Genomic DNA, 24,392 nt, shown 5'->3' with positions numbered 1-24,392 from the left:
TCACAGCTTCATATAATTGTTTCATTAACGTTCCCAGGGATTGAAGTACATTACTCAGTAATAACCGCTAGGTTTATTAATATCAGGACGACATCACTTAACACATATTACCTGAAAGATTGTCCTTTTAAATTTCTTCTGACGAGCAGTTACTAAAACCCTATAATTCTGTATGTCCTCCTCTCTCACTCTCTCTCTTCTGTATACACTAAGCGGGCTCACAGACAAAGAAAAATGGCAGGCATGCCTTACGCATTACGTGATTGGCTGGAAAGAGTACAAACGAAGAATCACAGCCAATTACAACAGTGCTCTCTCCCTGCATGTTGAGAAGCGAGCATCGCCGAATGCATGCTGGGAAAAGGAAGAACATACTCCATCATGCTGCGTAATTACCACTACATTTGCAAATCCAAGCAACTGAAGAAGGAGAAGCATAGTTACTAACTGCGGATAAAAGTTACAGTTCAGTAAAAATAAAAGTACCAAAGTTGCAAAAATTTTCTTTCTGCTAGCAAGTCGATAGCAGAATCATCGATCTCTCCAGGTTGATCAAACCACCAAAGCCCTAAGGCGCTTGGCCATTGGAAACACCTTACCCTCTCACGACGCTTGGTCAATTGGACGCTTGGTAGAGATACCTTTTCTAAAAGCCCTACGACGCCTGGTCATTAGGTTCCTTTTCTCTTTCACGACGCCTGATCAAAGAGAGTAACGTCACCTAGAAAAGCCCTAAGACGCCTGGTCATTGGGCTCCTTACTTTACCTATATATTAGAGAAAACTACCTATTGTAATATACTTTTGTACTCAAGAAGATCTTTTATAATAAAAGGTGATGGGAAAGTCCAATCTCCCCTGTACGATAATTGTTCTACTCTACATAAATAGAGAGAATTATACAATATTATAAGTTTTTTTTTCGAAACAACCTGTTTATAACACTATCAACATGTATACTTACTGTTGAAATTGATAATTCGGGCTGGTAATAGTCAAATAGCTTAACTTGAGCTGGTTTAGGATTTTCTACTTTGGAATTCTGTGTAACGAGGAATGCTATGCAAATTCGTTTACTGAAGAGCTTCTCAAAATATAAATTAATAAAATTTCTGTCTTCTTCCCATCTCTTCAAATCTATTATAAAGAAAACAAACATAATTAATGCATACATCATGAAAATAAGTATATCGTAATTATTATAAATTATTATGCTAGATACAAATTAGATAAATTCACAATGAATCAAAAGGTTGCAAAACTTTAATTTATTAACCTCTAAATTACGTTATTAGTAAGAAATAGCATTTGTACGCTTTTTTAGAGAAATTACAAATAGACAGTATGCATAAATTTTTTACTATTCAATGTTGTTTTTCTAAACAATAAGTAAACTCGAAACAGAAAAATTGAATTTTAGTTTTGTTTACTACTTTCCACTGTCGAAACTATCCTAATAATAACATGCAAATGTCTTTCCTGCCTGACGTTAATAAAACTGTCATTACCTGCACTATCGAGTGCTAAACTATGCAACCAAGTTGACGATTTTAATCTATTATGACGATTTAATTGCAATTTAAAACTGTTTTGTTTTATTTTCTTATTACAAAATAAGACAAGGGCCGTGGTAATACCGGTTTAGAGTCGAAAAATAACATTTGTGTACCCACATGTCTGGCTACGTAATGACCCAATTACATGTATTTTATGCATATATGGTTCAGTTACTAAAACCAATCCATTTTAATAATCGATGCTGCTCAAAAATAAGACATATTCTTTGGAGTCGCACCTATTTTGATGCGTCGGTCTCTAATGATAACTATTTCTACCATAGTATGCAGTAAGCTAAGAGCTTGAGCAGAAGAATTGTTGTTAAAACATGGTACAATGGAATAATTTGTACACTGGTACTTTATATGTACAAATAAGTAAGAAATTAATGTTTAGGCAGTAAACTTATACCGCCATTTGAAGTTAATAAAGCAAGTTTCAAGTATACTGCAACACAATATTTATGTCTCATACAGCTTTTAATACTTTGAAACTTCACTTTACGTAAATCCATGAAACATATTTGAAATTTCTATCACTCAGAAAGATAAGGAATTAGCAACTTGCTATTATATAATAGCAAGTGAGAATAAGTTTATATATTAAATGTTTGTTTCTTTTTATGTCCCCACAGATCCACACCTTCGATCAGCTTGAAATTAATTTTGAAATATAGTACACTTACCTAAAATATCAACAAATAGGTAGTAAAAATTTCAACAAATAGGTCATCAGGAACGAAGTGCATTTCTAGTAATGGAACGTTAGACGAAAGCATGAATAACATGAAAGGGCACACGACGAGAAATACAACGCCGGCTTCTCATGTTTCTACTGTTATAACCGTGAAAATGGTTGTAAACAGAAAGACACGTGATCCATTGGCTGCCAGTACTTCGGTACGTATACCTGAGGTTTCTGACAGAGCAGTCCTTGACGAGGAGCAAGTTGTGATTGCCGAGCCACGAGATCGTGCTAGTTTATAGCAGGTAGTCGTACTTATAAATGTGAAGACGATGGTGTTTACAAACGCAGAAAAAGCCGACATGATCCTGATCTATGGAGGGTGCACGAAGAATGGCACAGAAGCCTGCCGTCTATACGCAGAGAACTACCCGGATAGACTGTTGCCATCGCGACTTTTTGATAAACACTTTGTGAAATTAAGGGACTCCGGAAGTGCAACACTACGACAACGTATGCAGGACCAGCCAATTACAGGTGAGATGGGTGCAACAAATGTTCTAGTCCTTGTTGCTATGAATCCACACATTAGCTCCTGTGATATTGCCAGGGATGGTGATATGAGTCAGCAAAGTGTATTAAACAATCTGCATACACATAAGTTTTATCCATATCATACCTTCAACCTTCAGGAACTACATGGATGTAATATTGTGAACGGTGTCCGATTTTGCACATGGGTGTTAAGAGAAGATGCTCCAGATTTGTCGCTTATCCTATTCACCGGCCAAGTAACCTTTACCAGTCATGTAAATGTTAACCTAAGGAACATGCACTATTGATCTTTAACAAATTCACAACAGCTTCACCAGGTGGAACGCCAGCAAGCATGGAATGTTAACGTTTGGTGTGGAATAGTGGGTGAACATTTCCTCTGGCCTTATTCCATACATGGACACTGAATGTTGATCGATACATATACTTCCTAGAAAATGAAGTGCCAACACTATTAAAGAACATACCACTTCAGACAAGGAGGGAAATAGTGTCAACATGACGGGTGTCCAGCTCACAATGCATGACGTATTACTGTTTGAATAATATGTTTTCCAATCGGTGGATAGAATTGAGAGGGCCTAGCCTGCTCGTTCTCGGGATTTGTAACTTTCTTCTGTGGGGGAACTTGAAGGACAGTGTCTCCTGACATGTGCCAAACTTAAAAGAGGATATGCAACAATGCATTATTGCAGCCTAAGATAATTTCATACACCATGCTACATTCTGAGGAACGATATTTGCGTGTGAGCTTCTATGATGGCATCGCAGCGGACGGCCACCATTTTTAACATACACTTTGAGTCTATGTTTACGTTCATTGCGCATATCAGTCTCTATGGTTGTTCGACATATTGTCGTGCTCATTGTCATTACGTTCTGTACACTGTCAAATAAATGGTGCTGATGATGTCTCATATTTCTTTCTTTCCTCTCGAACGTCGTATGTTCGTGTTTCTTCCTTTCTTCCCATGAGTTCTGACGCTCATGCGCATCGCAATACTGGAGGTCAAGTGGGTAATTTGTCTTTTTATTTGCAACTATTCCCATGTTCGTATCCATGTTATTATGTGCAGTAGAAGCATGGAAAAACCTGCGCTGTATTTCTCCTCGTGTGCCCTTTTATGTTATTAGTATTTTTGTCTATCGTTCCATCACAATACTTTTAATTCCTTCTTGATGTCCCGTTTGTCGACATTTTGCCTACCACACAATACCTACGTTTCATGAGTATCATTTAATATTACTTTTTACTGCAAACCGTTCATTGCTAGCGGTTCTTCAAGATTTGACATAGTACTATTAGATATCTCAAGCTGAGTTTGTACTCTTTTATATCTTATTAACCCCTATAGCTGGAATTGTATGGGCGGAATCTCTAGCCTCAAGTGCGGACTACAGATTTACATTGTTTTGGGATCTATGGAATTTTCATTATATTGTAAGTGGAAACTTTAAAAGTCTTATTATCAGCACGTTGTTTAAATATGGTCAGTAGGATAGAGAAATAGGAATTTAAATACTGACTTGAAGGAGTAGTAAGAAGTACGCCCACGTAACTAGCTTGATTGGCTCTTTGAAATCATTTGAACCAGCTTACGTGATATTTTGTCATATGGGTAACAACATCTCCATTTTAAAAAAGATTATCCCTTATTCCAAAGGTTTGGGAGTAGTTCATTGGCCCACCCCATTAAGTTTGGAAACGTCATTGAACCAAACATTTTAGAGGGATCTATGAGTTCTAAAGACGCCTTTGAGTATCTGGGAATTCTAACTCGTTCGGTTGGATGTGAAAAACATTCCCCAAAATTGAAATTGTCATGTTTTTTGACGTTATTTGTCCTCTGTGATGAATGTTTATGGTAATATGGAGGGGCATCTTGCTCTCGCTCATAGAAATCCGTTATTACATAAGCAACTGTAGTTCACTTTGTTCTCTTTGATAGGTGGGATGAGCCAACTCACTACTCCTTATATTGTAAGAGGGATGCTTCTATTCCTATACCTCTATGTGTATATTTTTTGTCCTCTGGATGGGGTACATTACTTTTTCGTATGGATGTTTTAAGACCAGCTACGTACCCTGTGCTTCCTTTGAATGAGTGTCAGTCGTTCCCTTCGAGGGTTAAAACATTGCCAATAATTCAAAACTTTAAGGTGTTTGGCGTTATTTGTTCTCTAAGATGGGAGTTTATAGTCCTATGGAGAGGTACCTCACTCTCTTTGATGAGTGCGTTGAACCAAGTTCCCTTGGATGAGTAGGATGGGCCAACGGTGCATCCCTCATGTTCCAAGGTATGTGCTTAAGGTCCTGTATCAGGTTCTTTTAATGAGCCAGATGGGCACCTAGGACTAGATACGTACCCCTCTGGTTCCTTTTGCATAAATGTGAGAGTCCACTATCTTGTATCTCTTATCATTTAAGATTGGATGTTTCCCGATGTAAAAGTATACTCTCTCTCTCTCTCCCAACACACACACACACACACAGGGGATCATCTCTCTTATTGGCTGCTGGGGGTCACATGAGTCAGGGCACGTGGTAATCTTACACACCAAGTATGTATACCTCTAGTTCCCTTGGATAAGTCTAAGGGTGAGCCACCGTTTCATTATTATATGTTAAGATTACGTGTTTATAATCCTATGGATAAGTACTTTACTCTGTTTGATAAGAATATAAGCAAGGTACTTACCCATGTGGTTTCTTTGCCAAGAAAACGCGTGTTTAAGGTCTTATGGTGCTCTCTGTCATGTGGGGATGATGTTCGTTCTGTAGTTTCAAGGGGTTATGTGTTGAAAATAACGAATGAGAATTGATGCTCCTCTGGTTCCACCGTGTAACGTTATTCTTAGTCTGCGTTATTGTGTTAGAAATAGAAGTTGAATACTTTTGAAGTTGAAAGAATGAATACTTTTCTAACCACAGCATACACTTATTTATTAAAGTTAAAAATAAGTCGTAACAGTTTCAATAACTCAACGTTATCCTCAACAGACATTAACTCTGATGAAGATAATGTAAAGTTACTGAAACTGTTACGACTTATTCTTAAATCTAATTTTTTGCAGCTGAAAATATTTTCAAATTAAAATATCATCAAAGAAAATTTTCAAGCTAAATTAACAAAAATTATATTTTTTTCAAACAAAAATTTTTGTAAAACTAAATTGCTAAGTTAAATCAACCAAAAATTGTGAAACTTAAGAGTTAGCAAAAATTTTCGAACTAAAAAAATTATCAGCAAAAAGTGTTCGAGCAAGCAAACACTTTCAAATTATTTTTTTAAGAAACAAACACTTTCGAACTAAATTTTTATCAAAACTTTATCAAAGAAAAATTAAGGAAAATACAAATTCTTATTGTTAGCTAAGTTTTTATTAAAGAAAATCACGCCCCACAAATATTTAAAACCGTTTATTTCGTTTTCTACCGGTTAACTTTAATGGCTAACAATCTAGCTTCAAACCGGATAAGAATAACAGTTAAACGTGGAACTATTTAAATATAGATGTAACACGAAATAAGGTTTAAGCATTTATTATGAATTCACAGTATAAACATTCATTTACCGCTGGACCTAGTGGTTGTAGTGAAACTTATTTTGTGAAGCGAATCTTTTGAAACCTATCTAGTATAGTATATACGAAATTTTGTAATATACTGGTGATATGGAAAATGCCAAACTGACACACAATCATAGTAATACGTCTTGCGAATAAAATCAGAAAAATAAACACACTGCTGAACAAGACTGCACTTATTTAATATAAAAACACATTTAGTGTGACGTTTCGATCTTCTAGCCAAGATCCTCATCAGACGTACACTCTGATGAGGATCTTGGCTAGAAGATCGAAACGTCACGTGTAAATGTGTTTTTATATTAAATAAATGCAGTCTTGTTCAGCAGTGTGTTTATTTTTCGGAAAATGCCAATATATATATATATATAACAGTCTTTGTTCCAATGCAGTTTCACGAAGGACTGTACCCTAGTAGCAAGAAAGCTTTCGGCCAATTGGCATGTGCTTGATTTTCGGCTTTCTACGCTTGTGCTTGAAACGCACGCTTTCATACAATCTGTCTTTTGTTGTACTTGCAAGCGTTGCTTTCGATCCTTCGCAGAGCGTCACAGCATCACTGGCCGTTCATTAGCTATTGACTTGACTTGTAAAACGCTTGTGTCAAGCTTGAATGGATCACTGAATACAAGGTTGCCCCCATGTAACTTCGTTACTGGAATCCAGCTTGCGGCATGCCAGAATGACTGTAACACAGCGAGACATTGAGAGGATCTCTTCTGGTATGGTAAGCCATGCGTCTTACGATCCAATGCCACAGCTCATCAACTGTAGCTGGAGGAGTTCACAGGTATGAAGCTGTGCAGCCATCGACCAAACATATTTATCCTTCTCTGCTCTACACATTCTGAAAATTTGGACTTCTCTGGATGTATCCTTCTTAGTGCAACATTTTAAGCAACGAGCAGTATAACAATCTCATACATTATTTAAAGAAAGAGCGATGATTCTCAGAATTACTCAGAAGTTTCAAGTTTACAATTATATATATATATATATATATATATATATATATATATATATATATATATATATATATATATATATATATATATATATATATCGGGTGATTCCGTTAGTCCGTACCAGGCCTTTAAATCGAAAACGGTTCGAGATATGTACAAACTGAAAAACACATATCCCATTAGTTGCAAAGGACTACAGATCGAAGTAAAAAGTTTCGTCCCAGGGTCCCCGACGTGTTCCAAGTCAAAATTGTCAACTGGAAAGAGGGGTCAAGTGGTATATCGCTTGAAAGCTTTTGTAAAAAGAAAGAAACTACAACAAGTCCCGATTCTCTACGATCACCCTATGCAAAATGGCGGCGGGTCAAAAGGTCATCAAAATGTGCATTGAAAACAATATGGCCACCCCTAAAAATCTGAAACGGGCAGCCAGACGGAAAAACTGAAAAATAAGTGTCACATGATGTTCAAAGGACAACAGATCGAAGTAAAAAGTTTCGCCCCAGGGTCCCCCGGAGGGTCCCGGACGGGGTCCAACCCAAAATTGTCAAATGGAAAGAGGGATCAAGTTGTATATTGCTTGAAAGTCTTGTAAAAAGAAAGAAGCTACAACAAGTCCCGATTCGCTACGATCACCCTATGCAACATGGCGGCGGGTCAAAATGTCATCAAAAGTTGCATTGAAATGAATGTGAAAAAGCACATATTCCAGTGGAATTGGAGGTAAAATTGCTGGACAGTGCCCGGTAGCCCTGGAGAGTTGTGGTGTTCATCATAAAAACACATCAGCGAGTGGTGCACACAGCCGAAATATTGAGTCAATGACACTAGTCGATCGGGTGAAAATAACTGTTTTCACTTTGCTTGCACAGAATTCTTCGAGATGTGGAACAAGGCAAGCATGCTCTACCAATGTTTCGTGCATCTGTTTTGTAAGAGGTTTGGGGCTCTTCCCAGATTTTGACCTTGGTGTCCTCACAGGTTGTGTGTTTGAAAGCCCTTTGTCGGTAGTTGTGATGTTGCTCTTAGGGTGGCATCTTCCCTCCCAGACCTCCGACACTATGGGATCAAGGAAATTGAACACTATATCCTCCCGACTGGCTAGTGAAACGGACGAAATATTTCGGCTGTGTGCACTACGCGATGATTTGTTTCCATGATGCACACCATAACTCTCCAGGGTACAGCAATTATACGGAACATTCCCCTGGGACATGTTGTTTTGCACCATTTGCCCGCATTCAGCCCAGAACCCAAAACGGTGGTATAAATAGATCTGTATTCTGGACTTGCCGCGTGCTATCCAATGACGTATAAATCTTGCCAATCCTCAAGTGTCACGTTGCGTCCCTCTCCGCGTTATTGTGTTATTTCCGTTCGAGAATGCATTTTTCCCCCAATTCCCGACCTAGGTTTGAATGATATCACAGTCTGGTTCGTCTGTATACCTATCTTAAGCTCAGTGTTCCTCAATAACAACAGGCGAATAATGGGATTGACGCAAGGTTCCAGCCCTGTCCTTACCTACCCTTTTCTTCCCTATGCGTCGTGTAAAAGTGAAATTCATGAGACATTAATGTCGTGAAACGTATAACTTCAAATGAAATACCGAAATGAATAAACATACACATCTTTGATAACGATTACTGCAACTGGATTGTGCTGTTTGCTGGTTTATGTTTGTTGTACAAAACATACGCCTTTCGAGTAAACAGTCGCAGACAACCTTGAATTGAAAGGCACGAACGCGAGGTACGCTGGAACACAGTTTGTTCCACAGTAAGTTGAGCAGGCTTTGCTGAAGGGTCGTTAGTACGAATTGTAGTGAAGTATTTGTGCTGTGTAAAAGTAATACACGCTACGAATTGAGGTGTGTGTGTGTGTGTGTGTGTGTGTGTCAGAAAGCTTCCATTTCATAGTAGAAGGTGGCACGTACTACCCTAATATCGTGTGTTAGTGCAGTGTCGGCTAAAGATAGCGTTGTATTGGAACAATGCCATATACGAACGGGGAGGCATTTGACATGTTAATGGTGTTAGGGGAATGTAGGCAAAACTATAGAGCTGCAGCCCAAATTTATAACGCAAGGTTCCCTCAGCGACAATCAATTTCCCATAATGTACTTCGACGGTTAGCAAAACGTCTGAAACAAACAGGGCGCATACCTCCTCAATATGGGGGTCACAAACATGCTCCAATTATAGATGACAACAATGTCGTTATTGATGTTTTGGCTGCTGTCGAAGTACGTCCTTATGCATCCTCAAGAGATATGTGCGTCCTTATGCGATCGCGGAATTAGTCAAACAAGTGTACTGCGTATACTGTGGAAGCATAAACGACACCCGTATCACATCTCCTTGTGCCAGGTGCTAACAGATGCGACTGTAATAAGCGCCTCCAGTTTTGTAATTGGTCCCGTCAGAAATTGAGGACATACCCAACGTTTTTCAGTATGTACGTGCTGTGGACGGACGAAGGAATATTTACAAGTGATGGTCATGGCAATCTACACAATGCGCATTATTGGGCTGCGGAGAATCCGCACTGGACATTACAGATCGACCGACAAAGACGTTGGAGCATCAATGTGTGGGGTAGTATCATTGGAACACATGTAATTGGGCCCTGGTTTATTGATGGAAATTTAACGTCGGCTCTGTTCCATCAATTCTTGACAGAACATCTACCGCAACTGCTGGAAAATATCCCACTTCATGTGCGGCGTAATGTGTGGATGCAATTGGATGGTTGTCCAGCACATGCTGCTCGTATATGCAGAGGTGCATTAAATACTTTATTTCCACACCGTTGGATAGGAAGAGGGTCCAATACTCCTTTCCCTCCTCGCTCTCCAGACCTTATGTGCATGGACTATTATTTCTGGGGTCGACTCAAGGAGCTTGTTTACACGAATAGACCAACTACACCAGAACATACCAGAAAGTATAATGACCGCATTTCGAAGCATAGGAGAGGCAGAGCTTGAAGCTGTGGGCAATAATTATTATCGCCGTCTGGACCGTTGTCTTGCTGTACATGGACGACAATTTCGGTAAAACGTGATGTAAAACGTGCTGTGAGAAGTGCACATCTGTTACATAACGGACAGCAGCCGTCTCCAAGGTAAATATAATATATCCTTTGTACGTTATGCGATGGTAAATTAATTCTTAGAACAACGTTAGACGTTTCAATATAATATGCTTACCTGTCCACCATAACGCTTCCATTTCCATACTGTGTATGCTACCAGTGTTGACTACGAGACGAGACAAGACAACACTTTTCAGTAGTGTCACGAAAGAGGGCTGAACAGTCTCTGTAGTATTGTACCCGGAAAACGTATGTTATCAAGGAAATATAGCTGTTCAAAATGTTTAGGGTCTTCCCTCTAGCACAATCAAACAACTGCTAATTTGGAGGTGGACCCTGCCTGGATATCTCGAACTGGTTACCGTGATATGTTGTACTTCTGAAATAATGAGTCACTTGGCTGCCCGTTTCAGAATTTGGGGTTGGCCATATTGTTTCCAATGCACATTTTGATGACATTTTGACCCGCCGCGATTTTGCATAGGGTGATCGTAGAGAATCGGGACATGTTGTAGCTTCTTTCTTTTTACAAAATTTTTGAAGCGATATACCACTTGACCCCTCTTTCCACTTGACAATTTTGAGTTTGACCCGTTGGGGACCCTGCGGGGGACCCTGTTATGAAACTTTTTACTTCGATTTGTTGTCCTTTGCAACTAATGGGATATGTGTTTTTCAGTTTGTACATGTCTCGGACCGTTTTCGATTTAAAGGCCTGGTACGGAGAGAGAGAGAGAGAGAGAGAGACAATAATTTAAAACGGTTATATCAAAGTCTGCAATTCAGAGCATGAAAAGAAGTACCGGTATATCTAACGGAACACTGATTTTGGCCAGATAATAACTAGTAAACTCAACCACACTCAGTACCGTTAGTTGCTTGGTATTGTCTATGAATCAAAGATCATCGTATCTCATTGCGTGTAGATTTTTGTATTTGTTTAATGCTAATTTTTTTTTGTCGCTAATCGAACCCAGTAAGATATATATACCGACAGGACGTACGTTAGTCACAAGGTGACATGAGTGAAACACTAAATTATTCGATTGACACTTGCAGCCTTGTCAACATTAGAGAAAGTTACAAAGTAATGAAATAAATACGGAACATAGTTCATACAAAATATAGCGATGTATGAAGTCTCCTTGTCATACGATTTGGATAAAGGATACATCTGAAGAGAGCAACATAAATAATTTCTCTGGATAATTTGGATTAGACCAGAATTCGAACCAAAATTTTGAAATATGTTCTTTACACATATACGTTGGTAAGTCCAACATTTTTTCTTTCTTTCTTCGGATTCTCAATAAAGTTGATTACTGAAAAGGTGAGTTGCACATTCTATGTTAAAACAACACCCTCGCCAAACGGTTAACCTAATTGTTGATATGATTCTTAGACGTTGGCCTGTTGGAATGCAGTTAGAAGACTTATACCCATTATTTAAAAGGAACACGTTATCTGTGGAGTAGTAACGATTTGCGTCACTATCGAACACTAACGTAGCACTAGCGACGTGTAAAGTCAAAATTGGGGTCTGACGTAGGTAGCTTGTCAACTTCACACACATTATATTTTCATTATTCATACAGGGATTATGTCACCCGTGGGAAACATGAAATTTGGCGCCCCCAAATTTATATGTACATTTATCTATCTATCTATTGCCCTTTTAGGCGCACCTCCAACCACATGCCCGAGGCACGTTCCGTCCCCTTAGTAGCGGACTGCATTCATCTATATCTATATTTGAAAAAAAAAAAGTCCTGACTGAGTGAGTGTCTGACTGACTGATCAACGTTCAGGCCAAACAACGTAAGCTAGAAACTTGAAGTTTGGACAAGACATACAGTAGGTACCACTAGGAACGGATTTTTGGAGATTCGACGGGGTAGTAGCAGGAGAGGAATGGCACTTACTTTCTTAAACTGTCACATTAGTGTTACCCACGAAACGAGACGAGACGTCAAAAAGTTTTATTGCCTCGTCTTTTTTTTTTTTTTTTTTTTTTTTTTTTTGTAAAAGTCTCGCCTTGATTCCCAAACGGTTTTCTCTCGTCTTAAATCGATTCTAGGCAAGCCTTTTTCGTCACCTAGAAAATTTCTCATCTCGTGTGTCGTAAATGTATATACAGTAGACTATCGACTATCTGGTCTAATGTTGCAAAAGGATAAGCCGGATAACAAAAATGCCTGATACATTGGAGTACTATGATTAGTATTATGATTCTTGCTCCACACATATAATTAAAAAAAAAACACTTTTTACCATCACATTCCGTTTTATTACTATTACATGAATACTTACAAGGGAAGTATGAATGAGCTCACATCGAAACCTACCGTAAAATTTCACTCAGAAGAAGGAAATCCCACAGAAAGACCATACACAAAAAAGCAGCTGCGTTTTCGAAGTGGAATTAACCAAAATGACAGATTGAAATGTCTCGTACCCATGTCAACAATTGCACAATACGTTCAGTACCACCCCTTGTAAACGGCCTGTTAATAATAAAAAGTCAATAACAACAATGTGGGTACAGACTATACCTAAGAGGAAGTCGTACGGTATTGTGAACCTTGACAGCAGCCATCTTAAAATCCGCCATCTTGAATTCAGGTCAAGTTTTGTAAATAGGAATAGGCAATACATGATTTTGGGCTAGAATTTAAGGAGAAAAACAATGGTAGCAATAGTTTTAAGATACGTGCATTTAGTAAAAAGTTACAGGTATATTTATTGTGTATGTTTCCATGTGAACAACTCCCGAATGAAGCAGCTGTCCAACCATTTGTAAAATACAAAAATATAGGAAACACCCTCTTTCGCAATTTGTTCCAAATGTTGTTGAGCAAAGTTATACACTAGTAGGAGATTAGTCTGCAAATTTGGTCCAAATTGGTTGAATAGGGGCGGAGATAGACTAAATAATACGAAAATTTAGCCAAAATCGCTGATAACAAAATCGTTATATTAAATGCTGTATGTGCAATTATTCTCTGATCTGTCTCATTTCTGCTTTTCTTTCGTTCCTCATTCAAATGTATTGTGGAACTAACAAGTAGGAGTTACATTTCAACAGCGACAACTTATTTTTGGACAGCTGCTTCATTCGGGAGTTGTGCACATGGAAACATACACAATAAATATGCCTGTAACTTTTTTACAAAATGCACGTATCGTAAAACTATTGCTACCAATGTTTTTCTGCTTAAATTCTAGCCCAAAATCATGTATCATATTGCCCTATTCCTATTTACAAAACTTGACCTGAATTCAAGATGGCGGATTTTAAGATGGCTGCTGTCAAGGTTCACCTTACCGTAAGACTTCCCCTTAGGTATAGTACGTACCCACATTGTTGTTATTGACTTTTTATTATTAACAGGCCGTTTACAAGGGGTGGTACCGAACGTATTGTGCAATTGTCGACATGGATAAGCGACATTTCAATCTGCCATTTTGGTTAATTCCACTTCGAAAACACAGCTGCTTTTTGTGTGTGGTCTTTCAGTGGGACTTCCTACCTCTGAGTGAAATTTTACGGTAGGTTTCGATATGAGCTCATTCATACTTCCCTTGTGAGTGAGGACAATTAATTTATAAATATTTGTTAATATTGTAACATACGTTTAAACGATATTACAAAAAAAGAAAGTCAAAAAGAATAAAAGTAGTGTACACATTTTAAAATAAATTTAATAATGTCTAATTTAGTTGCAGGAAACATGAAAAATGTAAATCAGAAGTACTGACGTATTTCCGTAAGTAGTACGGATTATTCTTAGCGCCTCGCGATCAAAATTAACTAGGCCTAAAAGAGTAAAAATATATCGTATCTTGTTTTAGAAAATGTCCTTGATCGATGACTGTTTCTTCTTGGCACAGTCGCGTTTTTATGAAAGCGTTACAAGTTTAGTAGATTGTTTACAAAATATTTGTCATTTTATTACGGATTTTTCTCTTTTTTTTTTCTGCCTCTTAACTAGGCCGGATAGTACAAAGTGTACTGTACTTGACTTTTGGAAATAATGCAAATAGTAGTCTTTGTGGAATAATTTATTAATAGGACCAGTGGCGGGTCGTTTCTGAACCCAGCATAATAAGCGCAAAATGAAGTAGCAATTTGCGTTGAAGCTATTTGAATACAATATCCTGATGGACTGTAGAATATCCCCGTATCCTATTCACTTGGTCTGCACAAAATTAATGTAGGAATTCGGAAACTTTTATTTTGATACATATCAGTGATAATAAAATATGCTTTGGCCCCGCGTGGCGTAGTCGCTAACACTCTCATCTTTGGTGCGAGCAGTCCCGGGTTCGATTCCTGGTGGGGGCACCCGGTCTAAAAGTGTAACAGCTTTTTCAGGTCAGCCATTTTGTGTGAGGTTTTTCCTGAGTTGCCCTCATTCACACTTGGGAAATGCCTGGATGGTACCTAACAAACAGGTCGCAGGTCGCTTCCTTTCTTCCCTTTCCGCGGACAGTGTGCTCGCCGAGGGATGTTATCCTCATACGGGACGGGGTAGATGGCCATAGATGCCGACAGGTCAGAAATCTAATCCCTAATCCCTAATAAAATATACTGGTTGTATCCCTTGTCAATATCGTCTGAAAGCTTATGTTTAGCAGATTGTAGAAATATATGTCATAGGAAATATATACATATATATATGTGTATTAATCTATTTTCATGCCTGAGACGAGTTTGAGTCTGAGACGAGACGATAGGAAGCGAAAATATTATACAATTTTCCAAACTCTAATGCAGCATAAATATTTAAATTCGCTCGAAGAGGACCCAAAACAAATTGAAACATTAATGAAAGTGAGATATAAATTATGGTAATGTAAGCGAACATACAATAGAAGATTGGTTCTAAAAATTCTGTTGTACTCTTGGAGGATAGGGAAGATCACTAACGTCGTTCCGTTGTTGGATACTACGAATTGAAGCTGATCCCCGAAGCAGTTCTGCGGAAAACAACAACACGAGAAGTTGGAAAGAAACTACGCGTTGACCATCCGATTGTAGTATGGCATTTTGAGGATCTAGAAGAGGTGAAAATATGAATGAATTGATCAAGAACCAAAGAAATCGATGATTTACATCTGTTTACATTGCTGCTACTTATGAGCGACGAAAGTGATAAATTTTTCGAACATTCACACAGGCAAGGAAAACTAAATATTGTACATTAAGCGACATCTCCTATCAATGTTTTAAGTTATGTGACTAGCCAACCTTCACCTCGGTGTTGTAAAAATTAAGCATATATCAATAGATATAATAAGTCACAGCCAAGCTTAAACAATGCATACGCATCAAATTTACACTACTTGACTCATAACAGGTGAAGTAATCAAACATATACTACTTGACTAGTGTTTTAATACCATCCATCAACCGTAGCCTCGTTAGCCGCTCCTTGCTTCTCCTGCCACCATATGTACTAGCATGTTCTTCATGACCCAGTTCCTTTCAAGGTAATGTTCCAACCAGTTTCTCTTCCTCGTTTCTATTACACCTAAAATTGTTCTTTTCTTTCCTACTATTTCTAACACTTTGTCATTTGTTTCCCGTTTGAGCTAGTCAGGCACGCAGCCAAGGGGTAGGTCAGGTCATCCCCCTTAGGAACCAGAAATGAAAAATTTAAGGAATGATAGAACAAAAAGAAACGAAAAGAAGAAGAATCATCGTTAAAATTATAAAGCTACAGCAAGCGTTTGGTTATTTTTCCTTGCGAGGATCTTTGTGTGGAGGAAACGGGAGGGGGGAGGTCAAGTTAAAATGGATATTATTGTAACGGGGCATTCCGAAGTCCATCTAGCTCCATGCTAATCCTATGGACTACAATCTGACGATCGATAAACCGATTCGATCAGAGAGATTCTCACAAGGGACATCACCCAATTGTCCGGCTCCGATTTCAATGAAATTTTTATTGCTGATAGAGTACATGTATTCATTACTTGTGATGACAGAAATTTTTGCCATGGTGCATGTTTTCTATTTTTTAATAAATTTTAAAGGTTGTGATGTGGTTAATAGAGAATACTGCAGAAGTCCCTTACTACCCTTTGTAAACGGAGTGTTAATGAAAGAACAACCATGTAGATACGTATAGGGCATAGGGGGAAGTCGTATGGTACGTATGACCTTGACGGCAGCCATTTTGAAATCCACCATTTTGAATTAAGGTCAAGTTTTTTAAATGCGAATAGGGTAATGTGATACATAATTTCGGGCTAGAATTTAATCAGGAAGACAATGGTGAAGTTAGTTTTAAGATGCGCCCATTTGGTGAAAAGTTACAGGCATATTAATTGTTTATACTTACTATGTGCGTAAGTCCCTTACCTCCGCTTCTAACCCGCGTATTATGATAATAAGTAAATAAAGGTTTCGGTAATACGTATTATGCCTAGGGGAAAGTGATACGATAAGGGTATCATTGACGGCACCCATCTTGAATTCCGCCATTTTGAATTAAAGTGAGGTTTTGAAAACTGAAAACCATAGCATGTGGCACCACATTTTAATAGTAAATTTTCCCCAAAAGCCAATGGTATGCTTATTTTTGTTCTATAATTAACCAATATTATTTTATGACTCTTCTAATATCCACGAAATGTCCATTATTCGATCTTTCAAATTGGCAACACTCTTAATTTTCATCGCATGTTTTAAGATTCCAACTGGCACTTTGCAATTGTTTCCATGGCTCATGTTTTCTAAATTTATTACATTTTTTTAAGAGTTGCGATTTGTCAGTTCATGAATAGTGTTGGGATAAGCATCCAGCAATCTTTCTGAATTTTGAAGACTTGCCATGTAATTATTAATTTCCTAGGCAGTGTAATTATTTATTTTAACCCAGAGTACATGAGGTACCTATGGACGTATGTGATGTAAAGAAATACAAATGAAATTATAAGAAATTGATGTAACACGAACTCAAAATTATCATGAAATGTAGCCTACATGTTGCGCAAACGACGAACAGTATTTTTTAAAAAATAAACACAACTTTATAACTTTAAAGGAACAGCAGCAATGATAGAAAATATCAAAGATACGTGATATGACTGTTCCTAACATACTTTTTGTACCATGAACAAAATATGAAAAACAGGTAACTTGTTTATAAAGAGGTGTAACTTAATCGAGTTCCCGATCAATACTGATTATAAATCTTACAAACATGAACCATCGACAACAATCACTAGAAAACGAATGACTTTTTTGTCTGACTAGCTAAAATATTGCCATAGAAAATAAATAAATAAATATACAATAAACAAATAAATATAAAACAAAACAAAAGACCATTGATTTACACAACAATCATATTTCGTTTCCTTTTTTGAAGTGAATTTTCATTTGATTTCTCGTCTCGTCTACTATCCATTACAAGCTACGTCTCCGGTATTACCTGAATGCAAAGTTGGAGTTATTTTGTTCTGCGATGATTCGTCAGTAAACGAGTTTTTGAAGGGCAGGTATAGGAAATAAATAATTACATTGCCTATGAAATTAATAACCACATGGCAAGTCTTCAAAATTCAGAAAGATTGCTGGATGCTTATCCCAACACTATTCATGAACTGACAAATCGCAACTCTTAAAAAAATGTAATAAATTTAGAAAACATGAGCCACGAAAACAATTGCAAAGTGCCAGTTGGAATCTTAAAACATGCGATGAAAATTAAGAGTGTTGCCAATTTGAAAGATCGAATAATGGACGTTTCGTGGATATTAGAAGAGTCATAAATTAATATTGGTTAACTATAGAACAAAAATAAGCATACCATTGACTTTTGGGGAAAATTTACTATTAAAATGTGGTGCCACATGCTATGGTTTTCAGTTTTCAAAACTTCACTTTAATTCAAAATGGCGGATTTCAAAATGGGTGCCGTCAATGATACCCTTATCGTATTACTTCCCTCTAGGCATAATATGTATTACCGAAACCTTTATCCACTTATTATCATTAATACGCGGGTTAGAAGCGGAGGTAAGGGACTTACGCACATAGTAAGTATAAACAATTAATATGCCTGTAACTTTTCACCAAATGGGCGCATCTTAAAACTAACTTCACCATTGTCTTCCTGATTAAATTCTAGCCCGAAATTATGTATCACATTACCCTATTCGCATTTAAAAAACTTGACCTTAATTCAAAATGGCGGATTTCAAGATGGCTGCCGTCAAGGTCATACGTACCATACGACTTCCCCCTATGCCCTATACGTATCTACATGGTTGTTCTTTCATTAACACTCCGTTTACAAAGGGTAGTAAGGGACTTCTGCAGTATTCTCTATTAACCACATCACAACCTTTAAAAATTATTAAAAAATAGAAAACATGCACCATGGTAAAAATTTCTGTCATCACAAGTAATGAATACATGTCCTCTATCAGCAATAAAAATTTCATTGAAATCGGAGCCGGACAATTGGGTGATGTCCCTTGTCAGGTTGAACCTAAGAAATGCCTACAATCACCTAGAACCTGGCAACATAGATCCTAGTTACATTTCGGTGGATATCTTTACTGCCAAAAGAGATTTCGTTTTTATCCTTGACGTCATTAAACGAAGGTAAGAGAAAGAAGAAGAAAGAAGACAAGAACCGAGCTCGAATGACCTCGGAAGACTATATGTTTTTCAATACTTTTTTAAATGTTCTTTCACTCGAGATTTCTTCATAGCTTGTTATTAAAATACGAACTAACATATCCTCATTTTATTGTCCTAACAAATCAATATGGGTATGATGTCAGTAAAATATTTAGATTGATCGAGCCCCTGGTGTGTAACCACAATATTTCATGTCATGACCCCACCCCCCATTAGAAATCTTGGCTAAACGAACCAATCTATGTTGCCAGTAAAATAGTTTAGAATGATCGAGCCCCCGATATAGTAGTACAGTATTTCGTCACGGACCCCCCTACTACCAAATTCTGGCTACGTGCCTGACCCAGCCAATTCTCTACATTCTTTACCAAGCACACGTTTTCTAAAGCGGGAAATGCTCAATAACCTTCCTAAGCTCATTATTTTCAGCAGATGCACAAATTGGGTACCATTCTATCTACATGAATATTATATATGTCGATTACTGGAAACCGCTTGTCGCTATCTATTACCATATTTACTGTATAGTGATTAACGTTAGAACCGGAAATGGTTGTTTTGTACCGCTTCCAGTTTGAGTATTACATTCATCAGGGAACTCGATTCTCAACTCGATGTTTTAAAAGTACGAGAGATTTGTTTGTTCACTTAGATCACTTTCTTCTTAGCGAAAAGTTGGATACAGCTTTCGGAAAAGAAAGTTTGTTTTTATAAACCTGAGTTCTGTATTTCATGCAGTTGTTTTCTATTTTTAAATTAGAAGGAAAAATATGCACAATGATTTACCATGAAGCAGTGTTGAATTCAGACATTTTCACCCGGGGGGAATGTGAACTCCTCGGGGGCAGGGTTGTTTTTCTATATTTTTGTAAGAAAGCAGCATATTTAACAATTCCATTCACATGCACATCTTACGTAATATTGAGACTAATTGTTGATAAATATACAATGTAAGATTATAATTTTGAAAAAAACAACAATTGTTTAATTTTATATAAAACATTAAAAAAACTGGGAAAAATATTTTAGACTAAACTTTAACCGCTATTTACAGTAGCTATTTTTGTTATTATTTCCTATATTCAGTAGTTACTGTTTGTTACTAATGTAGAAGTTTTTAAAAAGATTTAAATTAACTCAAATATTTTTTGCCCTAAAACAAACATACATAGGAATATCTTTACAAAAAGTTATCATTCTAAATCAATCATATTAGCCTTGGTTTCTTCCTTGCATACGCATCAATAGTTCAGTTTACGAAATCTTCAGTAGGATTACTACTGTGTTGTGGAAAACAAGCGTTTGGGGCGAGAGTATACGACTGCACTCCCGTACATATAAGTGAGATCGACAGACAAGCAGCGAAAGGTGAGAAAATTTTAAAAAGTAAACCCTGCTTTTCCTTAATTTTGAACACTTTATATTACTTTTTCTCTTTCATTTTATATATATGCACATGCCCACATTTGCACATGTGTTTCATTCCTCTCTTTTTCTTTCCTTCTTTTCTTTTCTATTTCCCTTCCGAATTTTGAGCCCCTTACTTCGGTGCCCGAGGCCGTCGCCCCGATTGCCCCTCCCCCATGGCAGGGCACAGCAGGATCTTTGTCACCTTCAATAGCAATCTTTCACTTATTACTATTATATTGATAAATTATATATACATTTCTAACCCAGGAGGGATAACTGTTCCTTCCATATCCCTCTAAATGACGCCGTCTGAATCTCACCCTTTGACTAACTTATTTTTAGTTAAAGAAAGGCGTGTTTACTTTAACAATCATAAAATACATTTATGTCTGTTACTTCCAATGCGACAAATGAGATTTAGGAGCACTATTTCATATAATACAAGAACTATGCATTTTCAAGAACTGAAGTCTGCTGACATCAGAGATCATAAGTAGTAAACTTCTAGAATTGTAAGCAAAGACTTTGCCGAAAATGTTAACTAACGGTTTTCTTAATTAGTTAAGAGGTTGGAGAAAACGCCACATGGTGAAAGTAGGCAAGGGTTTTTCCTGTACGGTGAATGACATGTATCACGCGTCATATTTATTTATATCGCATTTTTAATTTTCTTGTAATAATTTTTAATCGATCGCTTCCATAGGAAGCTCAACTTATATAAAAAAAATTATTTGATTGATTCCGTAGGAAAGATTTGCTTACGTATTATTTTTTTATATCTTCGCTTCGATATATACTTCATTAGATCAACGATGATGTGAACATACAGTATTTTAAAATTGATATGGATCTTATTAGAACGATTATACTAAAATAAAATTAATCTTGAACCCAGCTTTTCAATTAGATTGTTTTATGAAAACATGTTAATTTTAAAATTGATATGAAGCTTACTAGAACAATTATACTAAAATAAAATTAATTTCGAACCCAGCTTTTTAATTAGATTGTTTTTGACAACATGATGTTAATTTTATTTTGTCCGCATTTTTTGTCCGTTGTATTGACTTCAACTGGATCGTTTCCCCTGGAAACTCGAACACTGCGTGTGAGTACTAAATGAGTGATGTTGATTGTGATCATACTTTGTTCTTTGTTCTTTAGTATTATTTTATTTTACTGAATCATTTGCATACCAAATTCAGAACAATCTTTGATTGTGATCATAAGAAAGATGGGAGGGAATAAACTTTATTCATACGGGACATTTTCCTTTTTATTCATTCGTAATGATTTTTAATTGGATCATATCTTTTAATTTCCTCGTAAAAGATTACTAGAACAATATGTGTGAGTTTACTAAAAACTCGTTGGTAATAATTTGAAAGACGTCGTGTAGGTATATTGCTGCATATGCTACAACATTCAAAGAAATACTTTTGCAGCTTCCCGAAACATGTTCGTTGCCATTAGATACAGTTTTCATTTTCTTGGAATACATCAAAACTTAACAATACTTAGTCACTCCACATTCCAGTTATACAAAATAATCCTAAAACCTAGAATTATGTTGAATTTACTAAATTTAATTGTATAACAAAACTGAATATGTACACCCCTAAACTCGTATATTACACTGCAAAATTATATATTCCTTACTGAGCCTCTTCGTGGCTAAGCGGTTAACGTATGCACCTTTGACGTGGGAGACCTGGGTTCAATTCCCGGAGGGAGCTCACGTGGTTCGGACTCTACGTTAATCATTAAGTTCACGTCTCATATAGCTTCGCTGCTGAACAGGATGTTAAACTGAAAAAAATCAAATCAAAATATTCCTTACTATAAGAAAGAAGAAAAGAACTGTCAATTTTTCAAGAAAAGAACTGTTTTAGGAACTGTCAAGTTTTGTGCAATTAAAGAAGAACTTGTGAAGGACTTCTTTTCTTGCGAAATGATATCTCAATTAGATCCAGAGCGGCTTACTAACATATCGAACCTTTGTAAGATGAAATGAAAGTACGCTCGAATTGTCTCGCTCCAACAGCTTAATTTTTGGGCCATTTTTAGTGGCATTTTTAAAACGCAATTTCTGTAGCTTTCTTAACTTCACGGAAAGATAACCAATACGTACTCATGGAACGGCAAATATTTTATGGCACGATTTGTATTCTATGAACCAATAATACATACAAAACTTTGAGGTGAGGTGATTTTGAGTTTAACGTCCCGTTCAGCAGCGAGGCTATGTGAGACGTGGACCTACTGATTAACGTGGAATCCGAACCACATGAGCTCCCGTCGGGAATCGAACCCGGGTCTCCCACGCCAAAGGCGCGTACGCTAACCGCTTAGCCATGGAGGAGCTCTACATACAAAACTTTATATTTCCAAATGAAACTATATACATTAATGAGTCATATCAAAAAGTGGAGGGGCAACTGCCCCCCTTTGCCCCCCCTAATCGCCGCCCGTGAAGATGATACAAGTTGGTGGCGGCAGTAATGTTATTTTGTGTAAAAGTAGTAGTTACTTCCGTGACCAGGTTGTGTCATCCCGTTATCTGATATTTAGTAATCAGAGATATATCAGGAGTTTATGGAACTGGTCTATAAAGACTCCATTCAGTGAGTTCAGTCACTGAATACTAAATTTTATTGCAGATTTATATTTGTTCTTCGTCAAAATATGCTTAACCATTTCCGAAAAAATTACATTGTAGGAATTATGCAGAACAGTAAATCAGTGGTAACGTGAATTTTAAACAGGATGTAAGCCTACTAGTTAATGCTGTGCCTTCATATCCAATCTCAAAAGAAACAATATTAATTTAGCATCGACTGCAGGATAGTAGCGTTAAGTTACTTCAACTACATTTGAATTTAAATTAAGGCTTTGAAACATCCGAGGCTCAGAGAATAGAAATGTGGGAAATGAGTCAATTGAACCATAAACATTTCGCTAGTGAACTATGGAAGAATCTTGGTAAACTCCGAAGTCGAAATATTGGCCCACGAGTGATCGATCACATCATCTTCCGAATCTGAAGTCATTGTTCTACCGCTAAGCTCAAATGCACATGGTTGATCATACTTTTGTTTTTGTATTCATATGCAGTTTTATTAACTACCTAAGTAAACTACACACTCTTTTTTTGTAATGTAAACTGTTACGGAGTAAGTTCAGTTTACTTTTAGTGGAGTTTCTACTAGTCTGTTTGTGAAAACCTACCATAGCAGTATGCATATCAGCTTGATTCGAAAGTATAGCTAAAGTTCTAGTAGCTCTGCCTTCGTATGTAATAAGCAAATTCCTAAAATAACTAGCATCATGATATAAGCGCAAGTTTCAACGAGGCACTTTATTCCCTTTTGATTGTGTGTGTGTGTATATATATATTTCTCTGCTACTACATTCCACCTAAATCAATCAGCCACACATAAACAGTAAAATCATGAACAACAAAGATGGAAACATTGAACACACAAACACACACACCATTTCTTGGGCCCTTCGTTTCCCCCCCCCCCCCGAAAAATATTTTAGCTACGCTACTGCCAACGAGTCGGGTCGTATAAAATACGAGAAGAGCAAAATACCGTATTTGTGCGTTCAAGGCTGTACGTCTAGAATAACTTTCTGTTCATGCGTTGAAACGCCAATCCTACCCTGTATGTTTCCCTTCTGTCACAGTTCATAAAAGTTATTTGACTGGTTTAAATGAAAACATTGATCATGTTGGAGAATCATAACTCGGAATTTTTCAATTCATCGGCACAAAAGGATTACATCCAGAGATTAGAATCCTTCTTAAGAGAAATCGGATTCTAAAACCAAGACACCCGGGATCATATAACTTAAAAGAACCAAAGTATTGTATCT

At 37.1% G+C, this 24,392-nt stretch overlaps 1 protein-coding gene across 2 annotated transcripts in view; it reads right to left on the bottom strand.

Moving 5' to 3' along the window:
* LOC145678425 (alpha-1-inhibitor 3-like) overlaps positions 1–24,392 on the bottom strand; it is a 2,648,409-nt gene that overhangs the window by 216,132 nt on the left and 2,407,885 nt on the right. For both annotated transcript variants that reach the window (XM_081748543.1, XM_081748544.1), the window contains exon 25: positions 964–1,136. In XM_081748543.1, the coding sequence (XP_081604669.1) occupies positions 964–1,136 (173 nt within the window). The remainder of the gene's footprint in view (positions 1–963; positions 1,137–24,392) is intronic.

This window comes from Thermobia domestica, chromosome 2 (assembly GCF_964235325.1).
Source record: "Thermobia domestica chromosome 2, izTheDome1.hap1.1, whole genome shotgun sequence".
NCBI classification, from domain to species: Eukaryota; Metazoa; Arthropoda; class Insecta; order Zygentoma; family Lepismatidae; genus Thermobia; species Thermobia domestica.
The sequence above is the reverse complement of the archived record's forward strand: the minus strand, read 5'-3'. Positions and strand labels throughout refer to the sequence as shown.